The 25,847-nt window shown below is 32.4% G+C and overlaps 1 protein-coding gene across 4 annotated transcripts; it reads right to left on the reverse strand.

Moving 5' to 3' along the window:
• Positions 1-1,027: 1,027 nt before the first annotated feature.
• LOC18434919 (respiratory burst oxidase homolog protein A) lies at positions 1,028-13,912 on the reverse strand. Of its 4 annotated transcripts, XM_088850534.1 has the most exons (14): positions 13,575-13,912; positions 12,921-13,077; positions 12,643-12,695; positions 11,835-11,947; positions 8,950-9,345; positions 8,002-8,388; positions 7,648-7,743; positions 7,298-7,413; positions 6,243-6,345; positions 4,861-5,043; positions 3,860-3,991; positions 2,107-2,235; positions 1,392-1,470; positions 1,032-1,287 (listed from the first exon to the last, which is right to left on the reverse strand). In XM_088850534.1, the coding sequence occupies exons 1-14, from the start codon at positions 13,903-13,905 to the stop codon at positions 1,178-1,180; spliced, it is 2,385 nt and encodes a 794-aa protein (XP_088706660.1). In that variant the 5' UTR covers positions 13,906-13,912; the 3' UTR covers positions 1,032-1,177. The 4 variants fall into 4 exon arrangements, 3 of the variants coding, with proteins under 3 accessions (XP_088706659.1, XP_020523131.2, XP_088706660.1); XR_016043430.1 differs by lacking the exons at positions 12,921-13,077; positions 13,575-13,912 and having other exon boundaries at positions 1,028-1,287; positions 2,107-2,261; positions 12,647-12,774; XM_088850533.1 differs by lacking the exons at positions 12,921-13,077; positions 13,575-13,912 and having other exon boundaries at positions 1,028-1,287; positions 2,107-2,229; positions 12,647-12,774.
• Positions 13,913-25,847: the final 11,935 nt, after the last annotated feature.

The raw sequence follows: 25,847 nt of genomic DNA on the forward strand, positions 1-25,847 counted from the left end.
TCATGCAAAGAAATGAAAATTCTTAATGGAGTACCCCATTTCTTATTGAATTCCTAAAAAACAATATTTATAATGAATTTTAATAATTTTTTCGGATTTTTTTTAAGCTTTAATCTCAGCCGATTCCCAATTCGGATCGTCGATTCGCAAATCCGGATGGATTTTTGAGGTGCCCGATCCGGATCATTGATCCGCTTTTTAAACCATTGGTTTTTTAGATGCTCGATGCGGGTCACTTATCCGCTTTTTAAACCACTCGTTCATAGTATGAACTACCATGCTAATTCCCTTATTTCAACTAACCCATGTAGACATCATAAGGCCTAGCTTAGTTAGCACTAAGATAGCCAAAGAACTATCTTATTTAGTTGAACATGTATACTATGGTCCCGTGGGAGCATACTAGGTGTCTGCTCCCTCATGCTAAAAACTATTCACAAAGATTAATTTAGTTAAAATTTTGGGAACGACATATGAAGTACTAGATGATTATTTTCAAAGTAAAAAATTTTAATTTTGAGTTTTATGACACTTATGTCTAACTCTTCAAAAATTGGACGGTCTCTATTCAATCTTGAGGCATTATTTTTGTTATAGTACATAGATGGTTTATTTTGGAATTTTTTAATTGAGATTAGTTCATGGGTTGTGAAGATTACATCATCAAAATTTGAGATCTAGAAGATATTCCTACCATGTGTCACACCCGGCGGAGTAAATGGATAGTATAGTCCTGAGCGAGTAGGAAATCCTTTGGTACTATAGTTTACATCCCATCGTGCTATTAGTATTGTACATGGATTTGAATTAATTTGTGGAATTACTACATGCTTTTAAATTTTTGAAATTTTATGCATGGGTCTTTTATTTTCCTGATTTTTCTTTAATTCTAGTTTTGCTCCCCATGTTACAAACTTCAAACTGCATTTTTTTTTTTTTTTTTTTTTTCAGTGCCCAAAAAATGAACCGCTTATTTTTTATTATTATTTTGTCAAATCAAGTCATTATTGTAGAAATTAGATATGCCTTGATAAACAAACTGCAACTCACAATGGATTTATTGAAAACAAATAGCTCAGTTACAAATTAGGGGCTTTCTTAACCCGTGAAAAGAAAACGAAAACAAAAATTGAGTAAAGAAATTTATTAGTTTTTCACTTTCTTGAGAAGTAAAAATTCAATAATTCTCTTTGTGGAAAACAAATCTTGTGCTGGTTGTATTTGTAAACTTTTTGGACAACCTCTCTAGCTCCTTTGCCAAAATTTGAGGTCCACAACAGAATACTCCTGCAACAAAGTCCCGCGGGTAAAATATTGTTAAATCACCCATAAAAATCCCACCTACTTTATGCTCTCTCTCTTTCTCTCTCTAAGATGATGATGTTTCTTACCAATTTTGGCTCCTGCATGGCGTTCTGCCAAGTTGCAATAGACTCTGTGCCAATTTGGTCTAGCAAAGTGCGCCCTCACCTGTCCAAATAGACCTTAACTTAGGATCTTAACATTAAGCAAATGTATATACTCTCTCTCTTTCTCTCTCTACAATGGGTGTTACGCACAATTATTCATCCATGGATATATCTACAACACAGGTCAATGGAGTTTTTGCCAAAAGTTATTTTACTCCTTCGGGACTAAAATGCGCACTTACCCCCTTGGATAAATCCTCACCTAGGATTAATTTTAGGAAACTAAGTTTTGAGATGTAACATCTTCAATCTATAGATTAATCTCAAATTTTTTTAATAAAATTTTTGGTTGCACTCTTTACCACTAAAAAAGAAATAATGTCTCAAAATTGAAAAGAGACCATCCGATTTTTAGAGGTGAGATTTAAGTGTTAGAAAACTCACATTTTAATTTGAAAATAATTGTATTTGAGAATAATCATTTAGTAATTCTTAAGTACTTCTCAAAATTTCAGATTGAAAAAATACTCCCAAGTAACTCTTCCGACCAAGGGAGTAGAAATAAACTATGCTCCCAAGGAAACATAGTATACACGCTTCTCTCTCTCTCTATGTGTGTGTGTACATTGTGGGTTTTACATGCTTATTGGATTTTGAATATAAACAAGAGGGGGCGAGGGGTTGTGGTGTACTATACTGGAGTATGGGATACGACGTCTATGCCAGTCTTGGCATGATGGAGAGCTTGAACCATGGAGATCAACGCTGATCGTGCATCCCCTTCCTCATAGACGCTGGTGAGATAATTATGCATCTCTATCTGTCCCTGCAATTTCTTTGTTAATCCACACCCTACACAATTGGAAGAAGCCATCTCTTACCTCTAATAAGGGCAAACTTATCATTTAAAAAGTTTGGGTTCTCAGAAAATAAGGTTTAAAAATACGGATCGGTGACCTAGATTGCCCATGTAGACAACCAGTCTGGATTCGCGATCTGACAAAGTGAACAGGCTAATAAAAAATTTAAAAAAAGATTTGAGAATAAAAAATTAAAAAATATTAAAAATAAAAATGGGACCGGTTCTCTGATAGAACCGATTGGTTATGTTGGAGAACAAAACAAAGCCGGTTCCCGATATTTTGGCGAAGCGGGATTGGCCCCACCAGTTGCAGTCTGCTTCGCCATTTTTTCAAACCTTGGTAGAAAACATTGATCCGCCTCTCTCTCTAAAAAGTTGGATCACACTATAAATCTTCTCCCTTCATAAAAAACTTAAATTATAGTAGAATTGTTCTTTTCTCTATCTCAGCTTGTTTTTTCGGGTCGAGTAGCACGGAAGGGATTCCATACCCGCGGCATGAATGAAACTCAAAATATTACATACCCTAACTATCTATGCCTTGAGTCCAATTCTAAAAATGTACATATACCTCCTAGGTCGCCATCATTTAAGAAGATCTTTGTTATTTAAAAGAAGGGTGTGGTTTTTATAAGGTTGCAACTTTAAATAATCCCATTAAAGCACACATTCAAATTTTATCATAATATATAATTTTGTTGTAAAAGTGCCTTAGGAAATTTTGGGTCTCATAGGATCATTACTCTTTCTTAAAATCTATTTTCATCTCTAATTATAAAATTTTAAACTCCAAAAATGGTTAAAATCAAGTAGAACTATAAACATATGAAAATCTCGAAAATGAACGGTCTAGATAATATGTTGCAAGATGCACTATTTTCGGGACTCAAAATCATTTTCTTTTCATATTCATACATCTTGATATCGAGATGATCAACTAGAGGGTTTTTCAACATTAAAAAAACTTTTTCCAATGGATTTTTATGGCCTATCCGTAATTCCCTTAAAAGAAATTAGGTAATGATATAAAGGAATACTACGAGAACAATATTTGGTATAGTTATCTTTAGTCATGGGATGTGAAGTCTAATAGATGAAAGCAAGTCACAATGTTCGAGAAATTTTATTTTGGACATTATGCCTAAACAATGATGCATCATGAACTACCAGATTGTAAATATAACAGTCAATGATGATTGTGACATCTTTATATAAATATTAAGTAGTCTTATTATATACTGGTATAAGAAAGGTTACGACTTTAAACTTTCTCTTAACCCATCCCATTCTCGAGAAAAGTGGCATGGTTGTGTTAAGTAAGCAGCCAACATAAAATTTTGCTAAAACCCATCATGAGTCTTATTATATAAATTTCTTATAGGAATATATAGCAGATGCGATCCAAAAGTAAAATAGCAACTTAAAACTCCATTGGAAAATATGCTTCAAACAATTAGAGGAAAGTATATAACTTCCACACAATAGGGAAAGATAGAAAGCTTTCCCACACTAAAATGCCCTGAAAATCTATTTTCACTCGTAGTAAAATTTGAAGCTCCAACAACCAAACAATTTTTTCAATATTTACCTGTTTTTTATTGGTGTTGGAGATTTCATTCATAATATCACGGAACCAGTCAAAAGAGCCTTGTTCTCTTGTAACCCAATAAAAGTACACTTTTGAGGGATGGGATGATGAGCCGGATTCTCCACCATCAATCTGCAATTTATATGACCAAGAGTCAATCTCAGGATATATATATATATATATATATATATATATATATATATATATATATATATATATATATATATATATATATATATATATATATATATATCAAAGAAGAATATATATTAAACGGGATGAAGTGGATGCCCACTTATTGGTCATTGTATTTGTATCCCAAGTTCCCAACTTAGGCTAAACCAATATTTAAAAAAACGGATCAGTGACCTAGATTGCCATCCCAAAAATTGGTATGGAATAGCAGATCAAAGATCTAGATTGGTGTATTGGTTGGATTGGCCTGATTTGACCTAAAGTTTTTTTCAAAACAGTGTTAAAAATCATTATAAATATTGTTTTTTCAGATTTTTTTAAAAGTGGGGGTAGTGAATTATGGATTTTCAATATTTTGCAAAAGTATGTGAATATTGAGATGTTATATTTTGTCTAAGTATATTGATATTAATTTTAAAACAATACTTTTACATAGTTTTTATACTTATTTTTGTGATTTTTAGTAAAGAAACGAGGGACAAAGTGATTTTTGCTACTAATAGCATGACACTAATTGTGATTTTTTATTCTTATTTTATTTTATTTTTTATCTAAACAAAGACAAATAATAAGAAATTTAATCTAAACAGGAACAACTTTGTTCTTTACTTATCTATCCTTAAATACATTGAAAAACTCTCACAATTAGCTTTTTCTTTCAAAATTGAAAAATCTTTTGAAGTTCTAAAAATGCAAAGTAAATTTCAAAAAAAGAAGAAAAAGGAGGTTCATTTTAAGAAGAATTTTCTCTACATTCCAATGAGGAGAAAAGGGAAAATTTGTTAATATGGCCAAAAAAAACTTACAATGTCTGGACTTGGTCTACGAAGAGCATGAACAATGTGGTGTAGGACGCTGATGAAGGGAGTTGCACCAATGCCGAGGCCGACAAGGAGGACGATGTCGTAGTTTATGTGATCTTGCGATGCCGATCCATACGGTCCATCAATCAATAATCTCGGGTACTTTACAGTGCTGGATTTTGATGTCTGTTCATGCATGCCACAAACTTTAACCATAATATGTGCATTTCTGTGTGTATATGTGTGTATGTGTGTGTGTGCATGCTCGCTTGTATTCACGAGAGCGTGTGTTTGTTTTGACCTTATCTAATAGTTATCGTTGTCACGATATTATCGACTGGGAGCTTTATACCTTTTTATCAGGAATTTATCAAATAATTATCAAGACTTTAAAATATCAAATGAATATGTTTTAATTAATAGCAATACATATGAAATTCCATCCTACACACTCATAAACATAAATGTGCTAAATGTTTATAAAATGAAATTGACAAAAATTTTTATTTATCTTAAAATTTAAATATTATAAATCACTGACTCAATAACTTGACACAGTTTCTATGAGTCCATATAGAAATGAGTCGCCTCTTAAAAACCTATTTTTGAGATGGACTTTTGGACTTGATATTTAAAGATATGTAATCTCTAATATGGAGATCATGAATATAAAAAATAAATAAATTTTGAAAATTATAAATAATAATTCTATTAAGACAACATTTGGACCATTAGTTTCAATTGTTTTTAGATGATCGACCTATTTGCATCCGTTTTTTAAAATGGATGTTTTATACCTTGGGACCGCATATTTTAGAAATGCGGTCCAGCTGCATAAAACAATTTTCTCGATTACCTTAGCTTGCATATGCATCATCGATTCCTACAAATTGCTCCTTGTTTCTCATAATGATATTGCCTAGATTTTAGAGTTGTTGTATAATTTTATACAAGGGAAATTTATCAAAATGCACCTAAGAGGCGAACCATTTAACATTTTACCCATTTTTTTTTACTTAATTTCAAAAAATCCATAAAATTACACAAAATCGTGACTTTAAATAGTTGCAATAGGACAAAATGATAAACATTTTATATGTTAGACGTATTTTCCCACATAAAACTTTGTCAATAATTTTCATGTTAGGCATACTTTGTCAAAAATTTTCATAAGATCGTGACTTTAAATAGTTGCAAAAGGAAAAAATGATACACATTTTATATGTTAGGCATATTTTCCCACATAAAACTTTGTCAAAATTTTTCATGGTAAGCGAATTTTAATAAATTACTCTTATTATTATATATAATAACATATTCCTCCTCATATTCAAGGGCTCTTATATTTGTCTAGGTGAAAACATATATATTTGTGGACTAATTACCTCTTGAAAAACGCTGTAAATTTGATGTGTCCAATCCCCAAGGGTTCTTATATGAAGAGCAAGATATGGGTCATCTGGAGCTGATGTCAATGAGAATGGATGCCTAGACATTTCAAAACATAATAGAAAGATTGAAACAGAAAATTGATGATGAGAACAAAATGTAGCTTCCAAAACTTAATTCTAATTAAATTATTAGACTATGCTTTGTGGTTCAAATTATTAAAAAAGGTTGAGATATTGGGGGTGTCAATAGGACTATCCACCAAAAGCATGTCATCAATTTTTTGCAAGTTTCATTGTTTTTCTATTTTCTTCTTGGAAAAGTATAGAATTTCTATTTTCTTCTTGGGAAAGTATAGAATAAGACCACTTATTTTTGGTACAAGGTGGTCACATTAATCTTGACCATTGAATGTGAAATTGGGTGGCTGCAATTATTCCATTAATCAAACTCAAACTTTAAAAGAAATTTTCTCGAACTTTTTGACACATCCAAGCTATCAAATTTCACATAAGTAATTGTGAGCACCTTGTTTCAAAAGTCAATGGTTCATTGTATACAATCTCTCTCTTCTTTTTAGTCTTTTAATACTTTATTTATTTCAAAAGCATGTGTATTATACTCCAGCATGAGCAAATTTTATATAGGAATTGGGCTTGGCTTAAGTGATTAGCAGCTGACATTTACGAGTTCTACATCTCAAGTTGGATTCCTACTACTGAACTACCAAAATTAGAAAAAGTTACATTTGCTCATTCAAGTAAATGACCAATCCGAGTATATTCTCATAAAAGCAAAAACACGATTTTAAGTGCCTAAACACCTGGATCTTTTCTTTTTCTCTGTACTCATATTAGGAATGTTATTTATTCTGTACTGCTTTGTAACCCAATAAATTGACAGGGCATTCTAGCTTCTAAAATAATGCAAGTTTGAGTAGATCACATTCCATAATTTATGGGTCTATCATATTCATAGCTAGGATTTTACCTATATGTTTTGTATATAATTTTTATTTCATAAAGCTTTTTGGGATTAAATGTAAGCTCACCATTCAAATGGAGAAATCTGAGGACATTGTAGGAAAACATACATTCCGCTTCTATAATGAAATCCCTTTGGCTTTCTCAATTTCAATGATAGAACTTTTCCAGGATAAATCACAGCCTGCATAGAGCTCAAATACAACAACAAAATGGTGAATTACATCAACCATTTTATCAATATGAACGAAATAGAGCACGAATATCCCAAAATTTTTCAAAATTTTCATTTTGGTATTTGAAAAGGAATATAGAGAAAACAATTTGTTTTTAAAGCAATTTACATGAAATTTTATGCACTTTAGGGAAACGTTTCTCGATTGTTGAAAAAATATTAAAAATGAAGAAGTTTGCAAACCTCAAGAACATTGCAGTCATAGTGATTTGATCGATTGATACGTATAATCCTTTCCCCGACATATATAATTATAGGGATCGCAATATACATCCATGTCTGCGTCCAGATTTCGCAGTACGTTAGAATAACAAGTTAAAATAACAAAAAAAGCAAAAAATACAAGGAAAGACAGAAAATTCAAGAAAACAATAAGGGAAATAAGAAGGGAAAAACAACAAAAGAAAAGTGACATGAAAACTAGAACTCCCAATATTTGAATTCAATTTCATGATCACTTTAATTATTGAGAAATTGGAAATAGCATAAAATTTTCAAAAAAATAGAAATAAACACCAAGAAGGATGTAAAACTCACTGTTTTCTCCATGTTGTCTTTGGTAAAAAATAGGAGCATGGAATGCACAATAAGCAATGCATAAACCAAGATGAACAAGTGGTGCGAGTACCAAAAGACGTTGAAGCCTGTGATTCGTCGGAATGGCCATGGCAAAGCTGCCGGATTTCGGTGTGGCAATTGGGTGGCGGTTAAGAATGCTGCAACCATCATAGCAACCATACATATTCCTGTTGCCACTTCGGTGGTTGCCAATATCTCAACATAACTAGGTTGGTGGTGGCCAAAGTTTTCGTAGATTGTCTGTCGAAAAATGGTATGGTTGCATCCGACGATCCTTGGGAAGTCGCAAGCAAGATGGGTCCCACCGTGTAGAATCACACCTGTGACAATTCCCCCTGCAATCAACTACACTAAAAAGGGATGATTTTGTGAGAACCAAGCTTGGAGTTAGGAGAAATAGTAGCATTAAACTTGTAAAACCATGCATTAAGGTTTTCTATCTAGCACTTTAAGAATGAGGTCAATTGTGTCTTATCAATACTTTGTGTAGATCTGTTTAGCATCTTAGAAACTGGGGTTAACCCATTATCTAAGATGGCTTTTTTTTTTTTTTTTTTTTTTTTTAACATATTGAAATAGGCTTCACTATGATAAGAAAAGTTATATATTTAGTAAGAGGAAAGCATAGAATCATCTCTTACTATTATACGTTAAATCAAGTGGCTAGGGGTGTATCATTGAACACCTTTAAAATTCCAGAAAATTTTCTCGAATTTCATTAGGGAAGTGACTGCCACCTTGGGCATCTAATTTTACATCTAATAGTTTCAGAATTTTGTAACTTTGTGTACAAAAGATAACAATCTCATCCTCTTACAGTAAATTGCAGCGTTATGTATCCCATTTTTCATTCCACTGGTATTTGCAATTTGTCATAATAAGGAAAATAGCATGACCTAAGGTTACCTTATGGAAATTGATATTGTCATTAAATGGAATAACCGAACTAATCCAACGGTTTTGCCGGAGCCACGTGATCGTATTTCGACAGACAGGAAGGAGGATCAGAGCCATGTTGAGTTTGAGGGTCTCAGCAGCCCCTTTGGCTGTGCAGAGACAATAACCCATGACTTCAAAAGGCAAACTTTGCTTATATTGCATGAATTTCCAGGCAAAAAGAGAAGCACAGGCCAGCAACCAAGCCAATATTATCCATGCTCTGCGCCAATGTGTTTGGATCTCAATTGTGAAATGTGAGATGATCCTTTGAATTGGGTTAGTATAAATCCACTTGGGAATGTATCCATGTTCATAAGATTCTGATGAGAAAAGTTCCTTGAAGAATTCTTCAAGTTGGGATAACTGCAACAGGGTAATTGCATCAGTTAGTAAGGCCTTGCAATACAAGGGAAACTTTGTGGATTCAACATTGATGCATGTATATGTGCGAGTATGTCACTAAGCGGTCAGTATCAGCATTGGTTTTTTAGACACAACATTTCTGTGAAACATTTTAAATAAGGGGAGCAAGTTCATGCGACGGTTCTATAGTAATATAGTGAAACAATCTTCAAAAATAATGTTAGAGCCATTTGTTTGACTGTAAATTTTAAATACGTACTCTTTTCATTCTAATGAACAATTGCAGAAGTGCAAAATTTGAAAATACATTCTAAAAAGTAAGTTTTTAGTCCAATTAATATATGCCAAATTTTTTTATGCTTAGATCTAGGCCTTGGAAAATTATTATTTTATTTCCAAAATTTTTAGATAGCTTTATTATTATTAAATTAACAATATTAAAAATATTGATTTTTTGAATTCGTAAAAGCTTAGATCTTGAAATTCACCAAATGTTTGGTCTATATTTGTTGTTGGTAGGGACTCATTGTGACCCTATTCAGGGTGCATCTTGAATTTTTATTTTTTTTGAATTGATCATTGGAATAAAAAGAGTGTATGCGCAAAATTTGGGGTCTAAAAGTGTAATTTTATTAGGGTGTGGTTTCTATAAGTTTGCAACCTTAAACAATCCAATTAAGGCGCACCTCCAAATTTTATCATAACATGTAATTTTGGTGAAAACATTCTTAGGATTATTTCAAAATCTATTTTCATTTCTAATTATAAAATTTTAAACTTCAAAAATGGTTAAAATCAAGTAGATCTATAAACATATGAAAATCTTGAAAATAGACGGTCTAGATAATGTATTGCAAGATGCACTATTTTTTAAAATCAAATTTTATTTTATTTTTCATATTCATACATCTCGATGTTAAGATGATCAATTAGAGGTTTTTTCAACATTAAAACAATATTTTCCGATGGAGTTTTAAGGTGCATCTATAATTCTACATTTTAAGGTTGCAACCTTATATAAACTTTTTTCATTTTAGTATATTACAATGATATAGTGATGGTGAAATCATTTCCCAATAAATAAAGAGGAGGTCAAGATTTTAGGTTATATTAAATACTTTATAGCGGGTTCCAAGAAAAAAGTCAAAGTCATGTCTAAGTCACTAATGTGACAAATATAGATATCATATGAGTGTTATCAAGATCGGACTAAACATCAAAATGGTTAGAGATTTGATCCAGTCAAAATTGATTTGACAATTTTGTGAACTAGTAGTATTAGATTTTTTTAAAAAAATAACTTAAATATATAAAATATAATATAAATAAATTTTTTTCATTTTATTTAACTAATTAAATTGGTCAAAATTAGATGGTTTGATTAGTAAAAAACCAATCAAATATTAATTTTGACTAGCATTGTTTTAATGGTCATAATAAGTGCTTTGGTCTAGTCCTAATGACTATCATCGGATCTTTGATGCGTCGACACGTGAAAATAACTGTGGACACACATGTCCACATGGTTGTTGAAAACCATTGTGCCGTCTAATTTCAAAATCAAATCACAAATTTAAATTTTCAAAGATGAAAAATGCCAAAATGACGTCCAACAAAGAAAAAGCCAAAATAATTGAGTGTTTTCGGTGCTTGGCCACCAGAAAATAAAAGCCCTAGTTAAAATTAAGCTTTTCTACTTTTTTACGACGTCAATTCAGAATGATGCCAATGGGCCATGTGCACTTTAGCAATGATTAGACCCCTCAAACTCTAAACCTTAACAATGTTGTTTTCTTTGCACAAAAGAATAAAAGGAACATTATTTATTTCAAAATATATATACAATATTAAGTTATGAGATCACAAATATTATTAACTCTTAGATTTAAAATCGGTTGGTGGAGGTTAACATAAAGTCTAAAATAAAATTTTTTTGCTGTAATAACACACTTTCATCGATTGAATTTCACATATAATAGTTAAAAATTATTGTGATTTCTTTGTACAAAAAATAAATGGTTTCATAATATATAATTCTTTATTTCAATTTCCTTATGGGTGGCAACAGGTCAGGTCAAGTCTAAATTCGGCCGGATTCTGACCCAAAAAAAATTTATGGGATTCAGAACCAGACCCGGATCCGACCGAACCCAAAGTTATTGGACCCAAACGCAGACTTGGACCCAACCAAAAGTAAAATAAAACAAATATATATTTCAATATATTTAAATATTATGTTAAATATATACATATATTATTTAAATATTATAATTAAAAATATATAGTTATATTCATTTATGTATCATTTAAATGCTACTATAATATAAATAATAACACTATTTGGATCGGGTCCATATGGACATAGACCCAACCCACCAATTCTAATTTTTGGACCGATACCCGAACCCGGGTTGGTCCCGGGTCAGGCCCTGGTCCAGTCCCACCCCTAAATTTCCTTTCCTGAATTTCGTCATAAAAAATAAAAATACCCCTATGTGGCCGAGGTTTTCATGGTCAAGCTCCTCCATAATGATACTAGCATAATCCTCAGCATCTTCCTCCAGTATCTCCAGCTTATTTGTGGAAGCACTTACAAGATGACCTGAGAGAGAGAGAGAGAGAGAGATTGATTCATGCTTAATCAAGAAATAAATAAATAAAATCCAAAACAATAAAATAAACCAAAAGTTATATGCTTTCTACGGAGCATATCTTATATTCACTCCCTAAGGTACATAAAGCATGCTCTTGTGGGAGCAAACTGTACAGCAACTCACTAGAGCAAAATAGCTATCTCGGAGTGCATCTTTTTTATTAAAATTTTGGGATTCATTGTTCTCAAAGGAAAAGGATTGAATTTCGAGTTCTTGAACATCTAGATCTTTAGAGTTTTTTCATTGAGATTGATCCTTAGGTTTTAGAAATTATATCCCCAAAATTTGAGATCTAAAAAATATTCCTAACATAAATTTTTTCCAAAGGAGTAAATTGACAATATACTTCCACAAAAGTGTGAATTCTTTTGACAAAAAATAATAAAATAAATTAATGCATTCCATATGTTTATGAAAAAATAATTTCTCAAATACCATCTAATCTAGTTCTTGGATAATCGGATCTAAGTGTTTGGTAACCCCAAATCTGTATTTCGAAATTACTCATCTGGTATTGGCACCGGATCGAAAAATTCTCTTAAGCAAGTCCTTTACCCGAGGGAGTAAGTGTATAGCGTGCTTCCGAAGCGCATGTTTTACATCTCAATCAAATAAATTGACAAAACAGATAAAATTCTCCTACTAACCTCCTTGATTTCTGTCTCAGAAATTTTTCCATCCATGTCTTTATCGCACCTTAAACAGAGATAGGAGGCATTAATCATGGGAAAGTGTAACAAAAATAGAAAGCTAGATAGAAAAAGAAAAAAAAAAAAATGAATATTTGAATTCTTAAAATAGTGCCATAGCTTAAAAGAGAGAAAAGGGAAAAGCCAACCACTCAATTGATTATTTTGCATAATGTTTAAAGTCTAGGACACTAAAAATATTTTTTAGAAATGAAAGTAAATATATTCTCACAGGTCAAAAAAAATGCTGATTCTTGATTTAAAACTGGGGTCAGTTATTGTAGACCAGTAATAATGGAGCTCTTGTTTGGAAATGACTTTTTGAGAACCTCTCCTTCTTGTTAAGGCTTGAAGCAGCTGGTCTCCAAATTCTCTGCTCTCCTTCATTCCTTTGAAAAAGATGAAACAGAAAGAGTTCATAAATACTAATGAGGATGGAAAATAATTTCACTATTTCAATAAGCCAGTAGAATTATATATTAAAAAAAAAAAGAAAAAAAGAAAAAAAAAAAAGAAAAGAGATGCATTCTTTGTTAGTCAGGAAACTTGGACTCGGCCAAGTGCTAATAACTTAGTAATGAAAATATTAGTAACCAAAAAGACTCATCCAGTTCCAATGGATTTGGTTCCGGACACTTTGCTGAGTCTGAGTAACTCGGGCCGTTTTGAATCGGACATTGAATTTTGGTCCACTCGCGAATTGAAAAGACGAAAAAATAAAGAAAAGAAGAAATAAAAAAACACTAACCAGAGGCAATCAATCCATCTCTCTCATACAAAAAATCTATAAAAAGGAATATGCACTAGCCTTAATTACACCAAAGAAATCACAATGGTCACATATCATTGAAATGCTACCACATTACTTCCCAGTATTTTCTCTCACCAATGCATTCTGGAAAATCTGACCGTGATATCGCCGGAACCCAGCCATTTTCCGGGGAAACAACTGCCAACTTATCAAAGCATGCCTCTACTTCCTTCCACGATCTTGTGCTACCGCATTTTCCGACCATTTTTCCAACAAATTTTAGCATTTGAATTGCTTTTCCGGCAACCAATGATCCATTTTCCGGCGAGAAAGACAAGGGAACCACCCTTGCTGTTGCATTAGAATTTTGAGGAACCTCCATGGCACCTCCAAGCTCATCAACTTGGTTAAGAGTCTTAAGACATCTCGTGACATTGCAACCCACACAAGAGGGGAGACTTCCCATTAGTAGTATGGCCTAGTGAGAGAAAGTTTTCTTGTCTTGAACAAGGATGATGTGGGCTAGAGAGAGAAAGATAGAGAGAGGTTTCCTTCGTTTGGATGAGAGAGAATTTCCTTGGTTTGGATGAGAGAGAGGGAGAGAGCTTTCCTTGGTTTAGATGAGAGAGAGGAGAGAAAGAGAGAGAGAGAGAGAGAGAGATTTCCTTGGTTTGGGTGGGTAAAATAGTAGATTAATGGCTAAAAAAGTATTGAAGATAATTAGGGGTTTGGGTTCGATCAACCACTCTAAGAAGGTTCTTAGAAGTTAGAGAGAGAGAGATTAAAGGTTCTTAGAAGTTGGAGAGAGAAAGATTAGTGTAATGGGCGGATGAGAGAGATTAATGTGTTGGGTTGGATGAGAGAGAAATATTAGTGTGAGAGAAAGATTAGTGTAATGGGGTGGATGAGAGAGATTAATGTGTTGGGGTGGATGAGAGAGATTAATGTGTTGGGGTGGATGTCAGCGTTAGAAAACTAAACCGAACCCGGCTATGGGCCGGGTCTGGGTAACCTGAAACCAGTCTCGGTAGAACCAGGCAAGTCACAGAGGCTAAAAAGGGTTAAATTTTAAAAAAAAAAAATTCAAAAAATCCAAAAAGAACATGAAGAGTATGTTGAAGTATAATAAAAAGCATTGAAAAAATGAATTCTGATAAATCACTTTGTGTTTAGGGGTACTTTTGAAATTATCTAAAATAGCAAAAATATAAAAATAAATAGTTATGGCAAAAATACTTATCAATCTTTTACACAAAAACGATAAAAGCTATTAAAAACCTTATTACAAATTAAATTTTCTTATTTTTTAGATTTTTTATAAAATATTTTTAAATTTTTTTAAAATCCCCAGCTTGACCACCCCTAACCAACCAAAACCGACATAGCCACGCTTGGTCCGAGTCGCCCTAGCAGGTTTTGGGAGCAATAGTTGATGTAGATGAGAGAGATGAGTTGAGGATGAAGTGAAAATCAAAAATCTAGAGAGAGAATTTAGAGAGAGAGAGAAAAATGTGTAGGGATGGATGAAAAGTGAACAACCCAAGCAAGAGACATTGGAAGAGGAGAGAGCAGGTGGACAAGGGGCATGTGAAGTGGGTGATTCCAAACAAATCCATTTTGTACGCGGTTTCTTTTTGGGGCCCCTCCTACACTTGTAAGGGCTAAACAGTTTTCCAAACCCCACACACTCTCTCTCTTCTTTCTCTCTCTAGGAATTTGATTCTTCTTCTGAAGCTTCTGATTGTGCTTACATTGCAAAATGCATGCGCAGTTGGTGTGATTCGATGGGTCGTTTTTTTACTTTCCCCTCTGTCACTCCTACCATTCTCTCTCTCATGCACGCGCACTGTCCTCCTATCTCTCTCTACAACATAGCACACAACCTCTCTCTTACACTCTCACTCTTGCACACACATGCACCCACTCATTATTATACACTCCTATTAAAGATATTAAGGAAAATTACAAAAAGCTTCTTACACTATATACTTTCTATGTAACTTACACCCAACCTAACTTTATTCCTCACTTTTTACTTCAAAATATACTTTTTAGGTAAATACCCCCTCATCAAATAAAAAATTAAAAAAATGCCTAAACTACACTCCTTTACGTTTACCTTACCCATGCCTCTCTCTCCGTCAGTACTATATAAAGATCGGTCTGGCAGTACTTAGTTTTGGTCCGGTAGTTGTGTTAGGGCGGTCTGACACTTAAGTTTTTGTAAAAGCTATCTGACACTTAAGTTTTTGTAAAAGGCAGTCCGGCAATGCGATGGTGCGCTCCTCCAGCAATGCGATAGTGCGCTCCAGTAATGTGCTATTGGGGTCCAAAATCAACGACAAATCTAACCAAAATTATTTTTGTATAGAGGAAAAGGCATTTCCATCTAAAAAAAATGAATTTTTTTCTTTGGGGGGTATTTACATTCAAAGTTTATTTTGGGGGCAAAAATGAGAGAAAAAGTCATGTTGGGGGTAAGTTGCATTACAAGTGTGGGCTTGGGGTTTTTTGTAATTTTCCCAAGATATTATGTGCCTAAGGAGTAGATTTTTCCATGTAATGGTCCGATATTTTTAAAAAGTTATGCAAAGATCCTATTTGTTTTGTTTTTCCTTTATTCTTCTATTTTTCTCCCTAGTTTGATACTACAAAACCATGTTGAACTCTCGGGCTGTCCTGGAGCTCAAAGGTTAGTTTTGGTTGGTCTCATGTTTGAAATATTAGACAACCTAAATTTATAGTCTAATGATTCAAGCATCATAGTGACCCTTTATTTTTATTTTTTTTTTTATTTAAATATGATCCAATGGTTGCAATATGAGACTAGCCTAAGTTGTTTTTGTTTCATTAAAAAAGCAGTTAGATGTTTGAAATATCGAATCGCCTCTTAAGTATATATATTTTTTGGTTGGGAAAATCGAATTAGGGCTTTTGCTCTAATTCAAACCTCACCTTTATCTAGGATGAAGATATTTGGTGAGAGAGGATTTTGGGGATGAAAGACAACCTTCTCATTACACACATACACACACACATAAGGGTCAGTCTAATGTCTTACACATCCAGCCACTTTTTAACGAAAAGAAAAAAAACAAGAACAAATTAGTCCGGTTCGATTTTGCTACCATTGGACTATGTTTAAACAAGTTATAAGATAGGCAATTGGTCCAATGTTTAAATTACAGGACTGCGTAAAAAAATGAAAAGATGACTACCATGGAGTGGCACGTTATTTATGATGGCGAACAACCCAACTTTAAAGTTAACCTTTGGCTTCCATGACCGCCCTAGGGTTCAAGAAAAAACATAAAAAGTAAAAACCCGGCTGGTTGCAACAGTGTACCATGGGGAGAATCAGAAAAATTAAAAGAAACGAAAAAGAAGGACGTCCACAAGTTTTTCAAAACCTAGACCATTACGTAAGACCAAAAAAGTCTTATGGCCTGTATGTAATTTTTCCTGCACTCACATACATATATACAAGCACACATTCTTTCTCATTTACACGCAAAATACACTCTCTCCCTCTCGTACATGCAAACAGATATATTTCATACACAAAAGTGAGTGTTTATTTGGATTCTAGAGGGGAAAATATCAGTAAAGGGCATAAACCCCCTTAAAAAATCATTAAAGGGGCCAAATTATCCTTATTATCATTTGAGGATATTTTTTCTTTTTATTTCACTTAGATACATGTTCTTTTTTTTAAATACCCAAATTGCCATTGTCTGGTATTTAAAATAGGAACCATGATGGCATTTCAATAATTTGACCTCAAAGAGTTCTTAACCGGATGACAAAAATTCATCTAATTGTTCTGTATTACAAAATAAGAAACATACTCTTTAATATTCATAATTTGATACATGCAAAGTGTTTGTGTAAAATGATAAAAATAATCATAATTGTTATGCATTACTAATGTTGAACAATATGTTCTTTATTTAAATAACGTTGAACAACTAAGGGTATTTCTGTCATTTGGTTGAGGCCTCTTAGAGGTCATTGATATCCCTATGATTGTTCCGCGATCCAAATACCAAATAAAGACAATTTGGGTATTTTGTTATTATTATTTTTAATTGAAGAAATATCTAGTTGAATTGAAAACATAAAAACATACCCTAAAATGCTACTGAAAAGAATATGATCCCCTTTAAATGATATTGCAAGGGGTTTAACCCTTTTTAATGATATTTTCTCAAATTGGGTTTTACAGGGATACAACATTTTGGCCACACATGGGCACTAAGGATAATAAATTATGTATAGTTGTTTTATGTGAAGCTTGATTTTGAAGTGAGTTATAACTATCACCTTGGGTTTAAGTACAAATTTTAGAGCAAATTTTTCTCTCCCTCTTCTACTCTCTCCATCAGCCCACAATCTCTCTCTCCCCTTGCTCTCTTTGTTCTCTCTCCAGTATTTGATCTGTTATATGTGGAGTTTTTGGGATTCTTTGGATTTGGGTTAATCTTTTCTTATTTATAACTTTAAGTTAATTATCAGTGATAAGTGAGCTTTGCTACTGGATGTTGAATAGCCCTACCCCAATTAATTACTACATTGGATCTGAATTTGACATGGTCGAATTATACTCCTAATTTGGTTTTGATACGATATGATTATATGCAACATTGACTTAGAACTACACCAGTTAAGAGGGGTAATTTGGTTCAAGTGGAAGGTTCTAAAAAGACAATAGTAAGGCCCAAAATAACATGTATGGAAATAGTGAGTAAAAACATGTTGACTTATGGTTTGACTAAAGATATAACCCTTTATAGAGAAGAATGGTAGAATAGCATTCGTGTACCGAACCTAAATAATAGGGATAAAACTTAGATGATGATGATCATGATTTGACTTTGATGTGGATTGAATTTTAGAGTTTATGATAATCAAACTGTAGAGATTTGATTTGTTAATATGAGTTTCAATGTAACTTAACATAATAAGGAATAAAACAAAAGATTTTAGATCAACTATATAAAACAAATCGATCAATACTTTACCGATTTTTTTATCAGCATCTGTAGCAAGATATTTGGTAGTAAAATTTCGTTTTAGATGGTTTTATTCATCTTTTTTGGTTTTGATTTGACCGGAGGTCATCATTGGACCTTCACTAAGTTTGTTCATCATTGGGAAATGAATTTCGATTAGACAATTCAGATGATTGATTTATAATTTTTTTTAATGCATAATCTTGTTATGATTATGCTATTTATTCACTTGTGATCTGAAATCAGTTTGATCAAAGAATTGAATTTATTATACAACAATATAGATCAAAGTTGATGTTATTTTTTAGGTAGCAGAAACAGCATCATTCTTATTATCGATTCTTGATCAAGATATCATGTAAAATCGAGCAAAATTTGGTCTGCAATAGTATATGACCTGTTTAGTTTGTATTTTATTTCATTTTTTTGCTATTATAATTGACTAGGAGATTGAATGAGTAGCCAAGAATATGAATAGATGTTTTCCTCCTATGCATATCATGGGCATCCAATTAGAGGAAATCAACCAACCATGCACAACTTGATTCTACTTGAGTTTCAATTTCTTATAGAGATATGGATGGGGACTCTCATATGAAGTGTACTTTGATGTGGATTTGTTCATGGAGTCATGCATATTTGTTAATGCCACTTGACTTAATGGTTGCATATCCTAATTATTATTAATGTAGTTTTTATAGGAGATGATCAAGGTTAGGAGCTATTGAAGGATTTTAATATTTGCTCGTCATTGTATATGAATGGTTTGAAAACCAATTACTTCTGCAAAGAATCCAAACACATCACTAGATTTTCCCTCTAATGCAACATCCTATAAAAGCTTTAAAATGGATCCTAATACATAGCATTGCCTCATATCAACCACATGGCATTTCACATATACTATACAATATAGCTTTTATACCATTATTGAAAAATAAATTCGCGAGATAAAAGGGCCTGATAGATCATATTTCCAAGATTTTGGACACTATTTTTTTTTCTTTATTTTGTAAAACTTGTTGAGGGTGACTGTCTTAAAAAACTCATTCGTAGATGACATATCGGCTTCGCATCAATAAAATAATGAATGAATGGTTACAACTGATTTATTCACAAATCTTCGGATGCCAAACACTCCATGCTAATCTTTGTGTTCTTAAGATGTGTTATGAAACAAATATCCTAAAACTTCTAGATTTCAACTGTTCCAGCATCTAGAGAACTAGAACTTCCAGCTTCTAGAGAATCCCTAATTTTTAGTTACCAACCGTGCCCCTAAAAATCACACCATCCAAGGATTGGAGAGTTCTTGTTCCGTGTTAGGACATTATTTTTCTTAAGCATGTATAGAGTGCAGAAGAAACTTTTTTCTTTTTTTTTTCTTTTTTTAAGTTAGTCACTAGGTTGAGCAGTTATAATTTAGATATCTAGAAAAGCTTCAAGATTGGTTTTACCGGAGGGAGTGAATAAACAGTATGCTCCAACGTAAGCATGTAATCTAGATATTTGTTCTAAATAGGTCTAGGAATGGGTCGGGGTCCGGATCCATAGGATCTAGGTTCAAATCCAAAAGGTATATATGAGATCTGAATCCAATCGGATCCAAAATATTCGAATCTAGCTCTTGATTCGCAAATTATACGTAGGATCTAAATCTGAATCTAGACCCGATGGGATCTAAAACTTATTTTATTCATAATTTTATATCTATAAAATAATATTTAACAAACATAATATTTAACATATATATATATATATATTAATAACTGGGTCAAACCTGAATCAGATCGACCTATAACAGGATCCGATCCCAATCATTATTTAGATCCAAAGTTTGGATCTAGATCCGATCGTCGAATGATCCAAATAAGATCCAAATTCGGGTTTCGAAAAATTCTCAGCCTTAATTCTAGATAGAAAACACTTGCAATTGAAGTTTTTGGTTTAGTCGTTTGTTTTTTTTTTTTTGGGTGGCTTTGAGTGATAAATTTTCTAGGTTAGCTAACGTTTACTCCCCTCTTTGTGGATTTGGTTGATTCCTATGTTTCATTTTTAGTGGGTGTGGCCCCCTCTATAAGAGGCTGATATCTTACTCTTCCCAATGCCCTTTTCCTGTATACCACATTCGCAATATGATACCCAACAAAGCATTTCCTTATTGAACACACATTTACTTTCTCTTTGTACTCATTAGAGTAGACCTTTTTAAAAAGCAAGAAAAAATACCCCTCTCTCTCTCTCAAAATGGTTTGATAGGGCTGCATCCATATCCAAAGCCCCACTTAAAAACTCATCGAAAATTATAATTCGAACATTGGAAAACCTATACATCGATCATCTCGACTTAAATAGTATGGTTGTGAATAAAATTTAGAATTTTAAACTCTAAAAACTAAGTAGATATTTTAACAAATTATTTAAACCATCCATTACGCTTTAAAAATAAGTGTTTAAAGATCCTTAAGATCTGTACTTTGTTTCAGTGTTACAAATTGATTTTAGAACCATCATGGAGATTTACGTTGGCGAAAGTGCTTTCCATACCAATATTTGAGCTAAGGATTTATACTATTTTTATAAACCGTAGGCCTCTTATATATATATATATATATATATATATATATATATATATATATATATATATATATATATATATATATATATATATATATATATAAATTGATTTTAGAACCATCATGGAGATTTACGTTGGCGAAAGTGCTTTCCAGACCAATATTTGAGCTAAGGATTTATACTATTTTCATAAACCGTAGGCCTTATATATATATATATATATATATATGAAAAAGCTAAAAAACGCTTATAGGCTAAAATGAATAGTATTCGCCACCGTCATGGACTTGCTATGTCGGTGGCGGTTTATTGAATGGACCCGCAATGGACGGCGCATGGTCCGTGGCAGTTTTCGGAGATGGCACTATAAGCGAGATCACTGTAGCATCTCACCCATAGGCGCCGCCCGAAAAAAAGGACGGCGATGGCACTATAAGCGAGATCACTGTAGCATCTCCCCCATAGGCATTGCGTAGACGCTTCCATATATATATATATATATAAGATTCACTAGTAGTGGAAGAAGTAGAATCATAAGAAAGTATTGTTTTTAATTTTAATTTTGTAGTATCGTCTAAATGTAATGATTCTATTTTCTTTTTTAATTTATATTGGTGTTTATAATGTCCTATTTTACCACACTTATAACATACTGGTAGTTTTTTCTTTCTCTTTGTATTTGGGGAAAATTTACTAATTAATTTTCTCTTGGATTTTTTATATTCCTTTTCTTTATATTTTTCCTTTGGATTTATATTTATCCTTTTTGTATTTTTTCTTTTTCTTTTTTATATAATCAGGCATATTTTTTCTATCTAAGTAATAGCAAATTGCTCACAGAAATCTCCAAGTTCTTTTTTCTTGGTGAGCTTTTGTTTGTCTATTTGTCTCTTTAATTTCATATCAGTGCATAAGGCTAAGCCTTCAGCACATATTTCAGCAGAGAGTTCTCCGAGTGTATATGATGAATATACTATTATTCCATTATATTTCTTTCGCAGTCTTTCTTTGACTTTTTCTGCGAATAGATATGGAAGACCAGCTATAAATTTTTCCTTCCAATGATCTAGCTGGCAGTCTTCTCGTATTAAAACTCTTGAGAAAAATACATCTTTATACCACTTATAATGAGATAGAGTAGGACAGCGTAAGTTAGATAGCAGATCTTCTGATCTTGCTGCTAGTAATGAAGTACTGCCTACAAAATGTAGAGTGATTGTACATATTAAGGTATTTACAGCATCACTTTCTGTATATATCACTTCTTGATTTTGTTCATTTCTTCCAGTCCATTGCCTTGTATTATTCATAATTCTTTGTAAAATAAATCAAAATCATTACCTATTATAAAAAATCCAGATGAATATAACTTCTCTGCTATTATCAAACGAGTAAGTGATCAACACACTTCTCAAAAAGAACCTACAATCTCTGATCTCAAAAGAGAGATGAAAGAGATCAAAACTGAAATAGTACAATTGAAAGGAAGAATTCAAATGTTGGAATTACAACAACAGTCTCAACAAGATTCTGAGACAGACGAGATAGAATTCAATAAGCTACTAAATGATAATCCTATAGACACTATTGAATCCTCAGAAGTACCAACCATACCAGTCCCTTCTGTCAATTTAATCAATAAAATAGTTGTCCAAAAATGGTTTGTTCAAAACAAAATTATAATTGCAAAAAATTACAGTTTTGAAACATCAGCCCTTATAGATTCAGGAGCTGACTTAAATTGTATAAACGAAGGACTCGTACCTTCAAAATATTTTGATAAAACAAAGTTTTAAAATGGATAAGATATCCAATTCTTAACAAAAAAGATTTATTGGACAGAGTTGCCCAAGCTTGTATATTTTCAAAATTTGATATGAAATCCGGATACTGGCAAATCCCGATCCAGGAACAAGATAAATACAAAACTGCATTCAACGTACCCTTTGGACAATATGAATGGAATGTAATGCCGTTTGGATTAAAAAATGCACCATCAGAATTTCAGAAAATAATGAATGATGTATTCAACTCCTATTATCATTTTATGATTGTTTACATAGATGATGTCTTAATATTCTCTGACTCTACAGACCAACATATTAAACACATTAATACTTTTATCCATGCTGTAAGCCAGGCCGGCTTAGTTGTTTCTGCCGAGAAAATTACACTTTTCAAAACCAATATTAGGTTTTTAGGACACATGATCCATTATGGTACTATTATACCCATAGATCGATCTATAGCTTTTGCTGTCCTGTCCCAAAAAGCATTAGGATGTTCACTGCATATTGATGTTTCTATTTGTTTTTGTAGTGATTGAATTTTTTGTTGAATTGAAAGAGTTTGTATTTATTCTTCAATTACTTTATATTTAATTTCCTGCTTGAGTGTGCAGGGAAATTTTTCTTTATCTTTTAATTGACTTTTGACATTATTTACTTCTTTTAATTTAGGTTTATGGATGAAGTTGAAATGTATTGGGATATTTTGAATTGTTGATGAAATTCCTGTTTCATCTATGGTTATAGGATAGATTAGTGTTAGGAATGGAACTCCTAAGATTACTGATTGGCTTAATCCTTTAACCATGATAAATGGTGTATCAATACATTGATGATTATTACATACAGAGGCGTTAGATAATTTATATTTAATGAATAATCTACTGCCATCTGCTGTATTTAATATTTGAGTTGTTTTATCAAAATATTTTGAAGGTACAAGTCCTTCGTTTATACAATTTAAGTCAGCTCCTGAATCTATAAGGGCTGATGTTTCAAAACTGTAATTTTTTGCAACTATAATTTTGATTTAAACAAACCATTTTTGGACAACTATTTTATTGATTAAATTGACAGAAGGGACTGGTATGGTTGGTACTTCTGAGGATTCAATAGTGTCTATAGGATTATCATTTAGTAGCTTATTGAATTCTATCTCGCCTGTCTCAGAATCTTGTTGAGACTGTTGTTGCAATTCCAACATTTGAATTCTTCCTTTCAATTGTACTATTTCAGTTTTGATCTCTTTCATCTCTCTTTTGAGATCAGAGATTGTAGGTTCTTTTTGAGAAGTGTGTTGATCACTTACTCGTTTGATAATAGCAGAGAAGCTATATTCATCTGGATTTTTTATAATAGGTAATGATTTTGATTTATTTTTTGTAATATTAATAAATTGAGTGATGATAGCTCTTTTTTCATCAGGATCAGTTATTTTATCTATAATGTCTAGAATAAAATTATCTTCCTGTGTGAGTGTGTGAACACTATGTTGAGGTAATGGACAACTACAATCTTCTGATGATTCTGTAGTAGTTGTATTGTCAGAACTGTCTGTTCCTATAAAATCAAGCTCATTACTATCTATATCTTCTGTATAAGATTCACTAGTAGTGGAAGAAGTAGAATCATAAGAAAGTATTGTTTTTAATTTTAATTTTGTAGTATCGTCTAAATGTAATGATTCTATTTTCTTTTTTAATTTACATTGGTGTTTATAATGTCCTATTTTACCACACTTATAACATACTGATAGTTTTTTCTTTCTCTTTGTATTTGAGGAAAATTTACTAATTAATTTTCTCTTGGATTTTTTATATTCCTTTTCTTTATTTTTTCTTTTGGATTTATATTTATGCTTTTTGTATTTTTTCTTTTTCTTTTTTATATAATCAGACATATTTTTTCTATCTAAGTAATAGCCAAATTGCTCACAGAAATCTCCAAGTTCTTTTTTCTTGGTGAGCTTTTGTTTGTCTATTTGTCTCTTTAATTTCATATCAGTGCATAAGGCTAAGCCTTCAGCACATATTTCAGCAGAGAGTTCTCCGAGTGTATATGATGAATATACTATTATTCCATTATATTTCTTTCGCAGTCTTTCTTTGACTTTTTCTGCGAATAGATATGGAAGACCAGCTATAAATTTTTCCTTCCAATGATCTAGCTGGCAGTCTTCTCGTATTAAAAGGCTTGAGAAAAATACATCTTTATACCACTTATAATGAGATAGAGTAGGACAGCGTAAGTTAGATAGCAGATCTTCTGATCTTGCTGCTAGTAATGAAGTACTGCCTACAAAATGTAGAGTGATTGTATATATTAAGGTATTTACAACATCACTTTCTGTATATATCACTTCTTGATTTTGTTCATTTCTTCCAGTCCATTGCCTTGTATTATTTAGAATTCTTTGTTTGGTATCATCATCTACATAGAAATCCCACCATCCTCTTAACCATCCTGTAAATCCATTTACTATTGCTTTAGCAACTTCTTGATCATGGTTGCCTGTCATTTTATTTGCAGAGGCATACATGGTCATATGTCTCATGACATCTAGTATTTTTAATTCTGATAGTCCATCAATTTGCCAATTGACTATAGATCTTCTTGAATAGGATACTGCCTGTTGTATTGAATCTTCTTCCATCTGAATGTCAACAGGAGTAGATCGTTTATGGTAAGGTAAGGCTGTTATGGGTTTCCAATATTTTCCATAAGCTATTTTATTGATAGTGTCCATTAGAGGTGTAGTATCCATAAATGCTTTTTCTTGGTTTTGGATTGTATCCTCTATAATGGGTTCTTCTTCTGTGAGCATCATTGTTTCATGCTCAGGTACTCTAGCTTTTCCTTTGTCAGAAGATTCAGGTATTTGGGAAGTAATGGTTGATGGAGGAATAGTAATTTGAGATGAAGGTACTCCTTTTAGATCTAATTGGGATAGTTTGGAAATCAATTGATCCATAAGATATTTATTATTTTCTCCAATATGAAATTTATTTTTATTTAACTCAGGAGGTGGTTTG

This window comes from Amborella trichopoda, chromosome 10 (genome assembly GCF_054954075.1).
Source record: "Amborella trichopoda isolate Santa Cruz 75 chromosome 10, AtrichopodaSantaCruz75HAP2 v2.0, whole genome shotgun sequence".
Lineage (NCBI taxonomy): Eukaryota > Viridiplantae > Streptophyta > Magnoliopsida > Amborellales > Amborellaceae > Amborella > Amborella trichopoda.

Coding starts and splice junctions, on each gene's coding strand:
- LOC18434919 (XM_088850534.1), bottom strand. CDS start 13,905: ATGGGAAGTCTCCCCTCTTGTGTGGGTTGCAATGTCACGAGATGTCTT. Junction 8,389..8,949: donor ACAATATCAATTTCCATAAG/GTAACCTTAGGT, acceptor TTTTTAGTGTAG/TTGATTGCAGGGGGAATTGT. Junction 3,992..4,860: donor GTAGACCAAGTCCAGACATT/GTAAGTTTTTTT, acceptor TATAAATTGCAG/ATTGATGGTGGAGAATCCGG.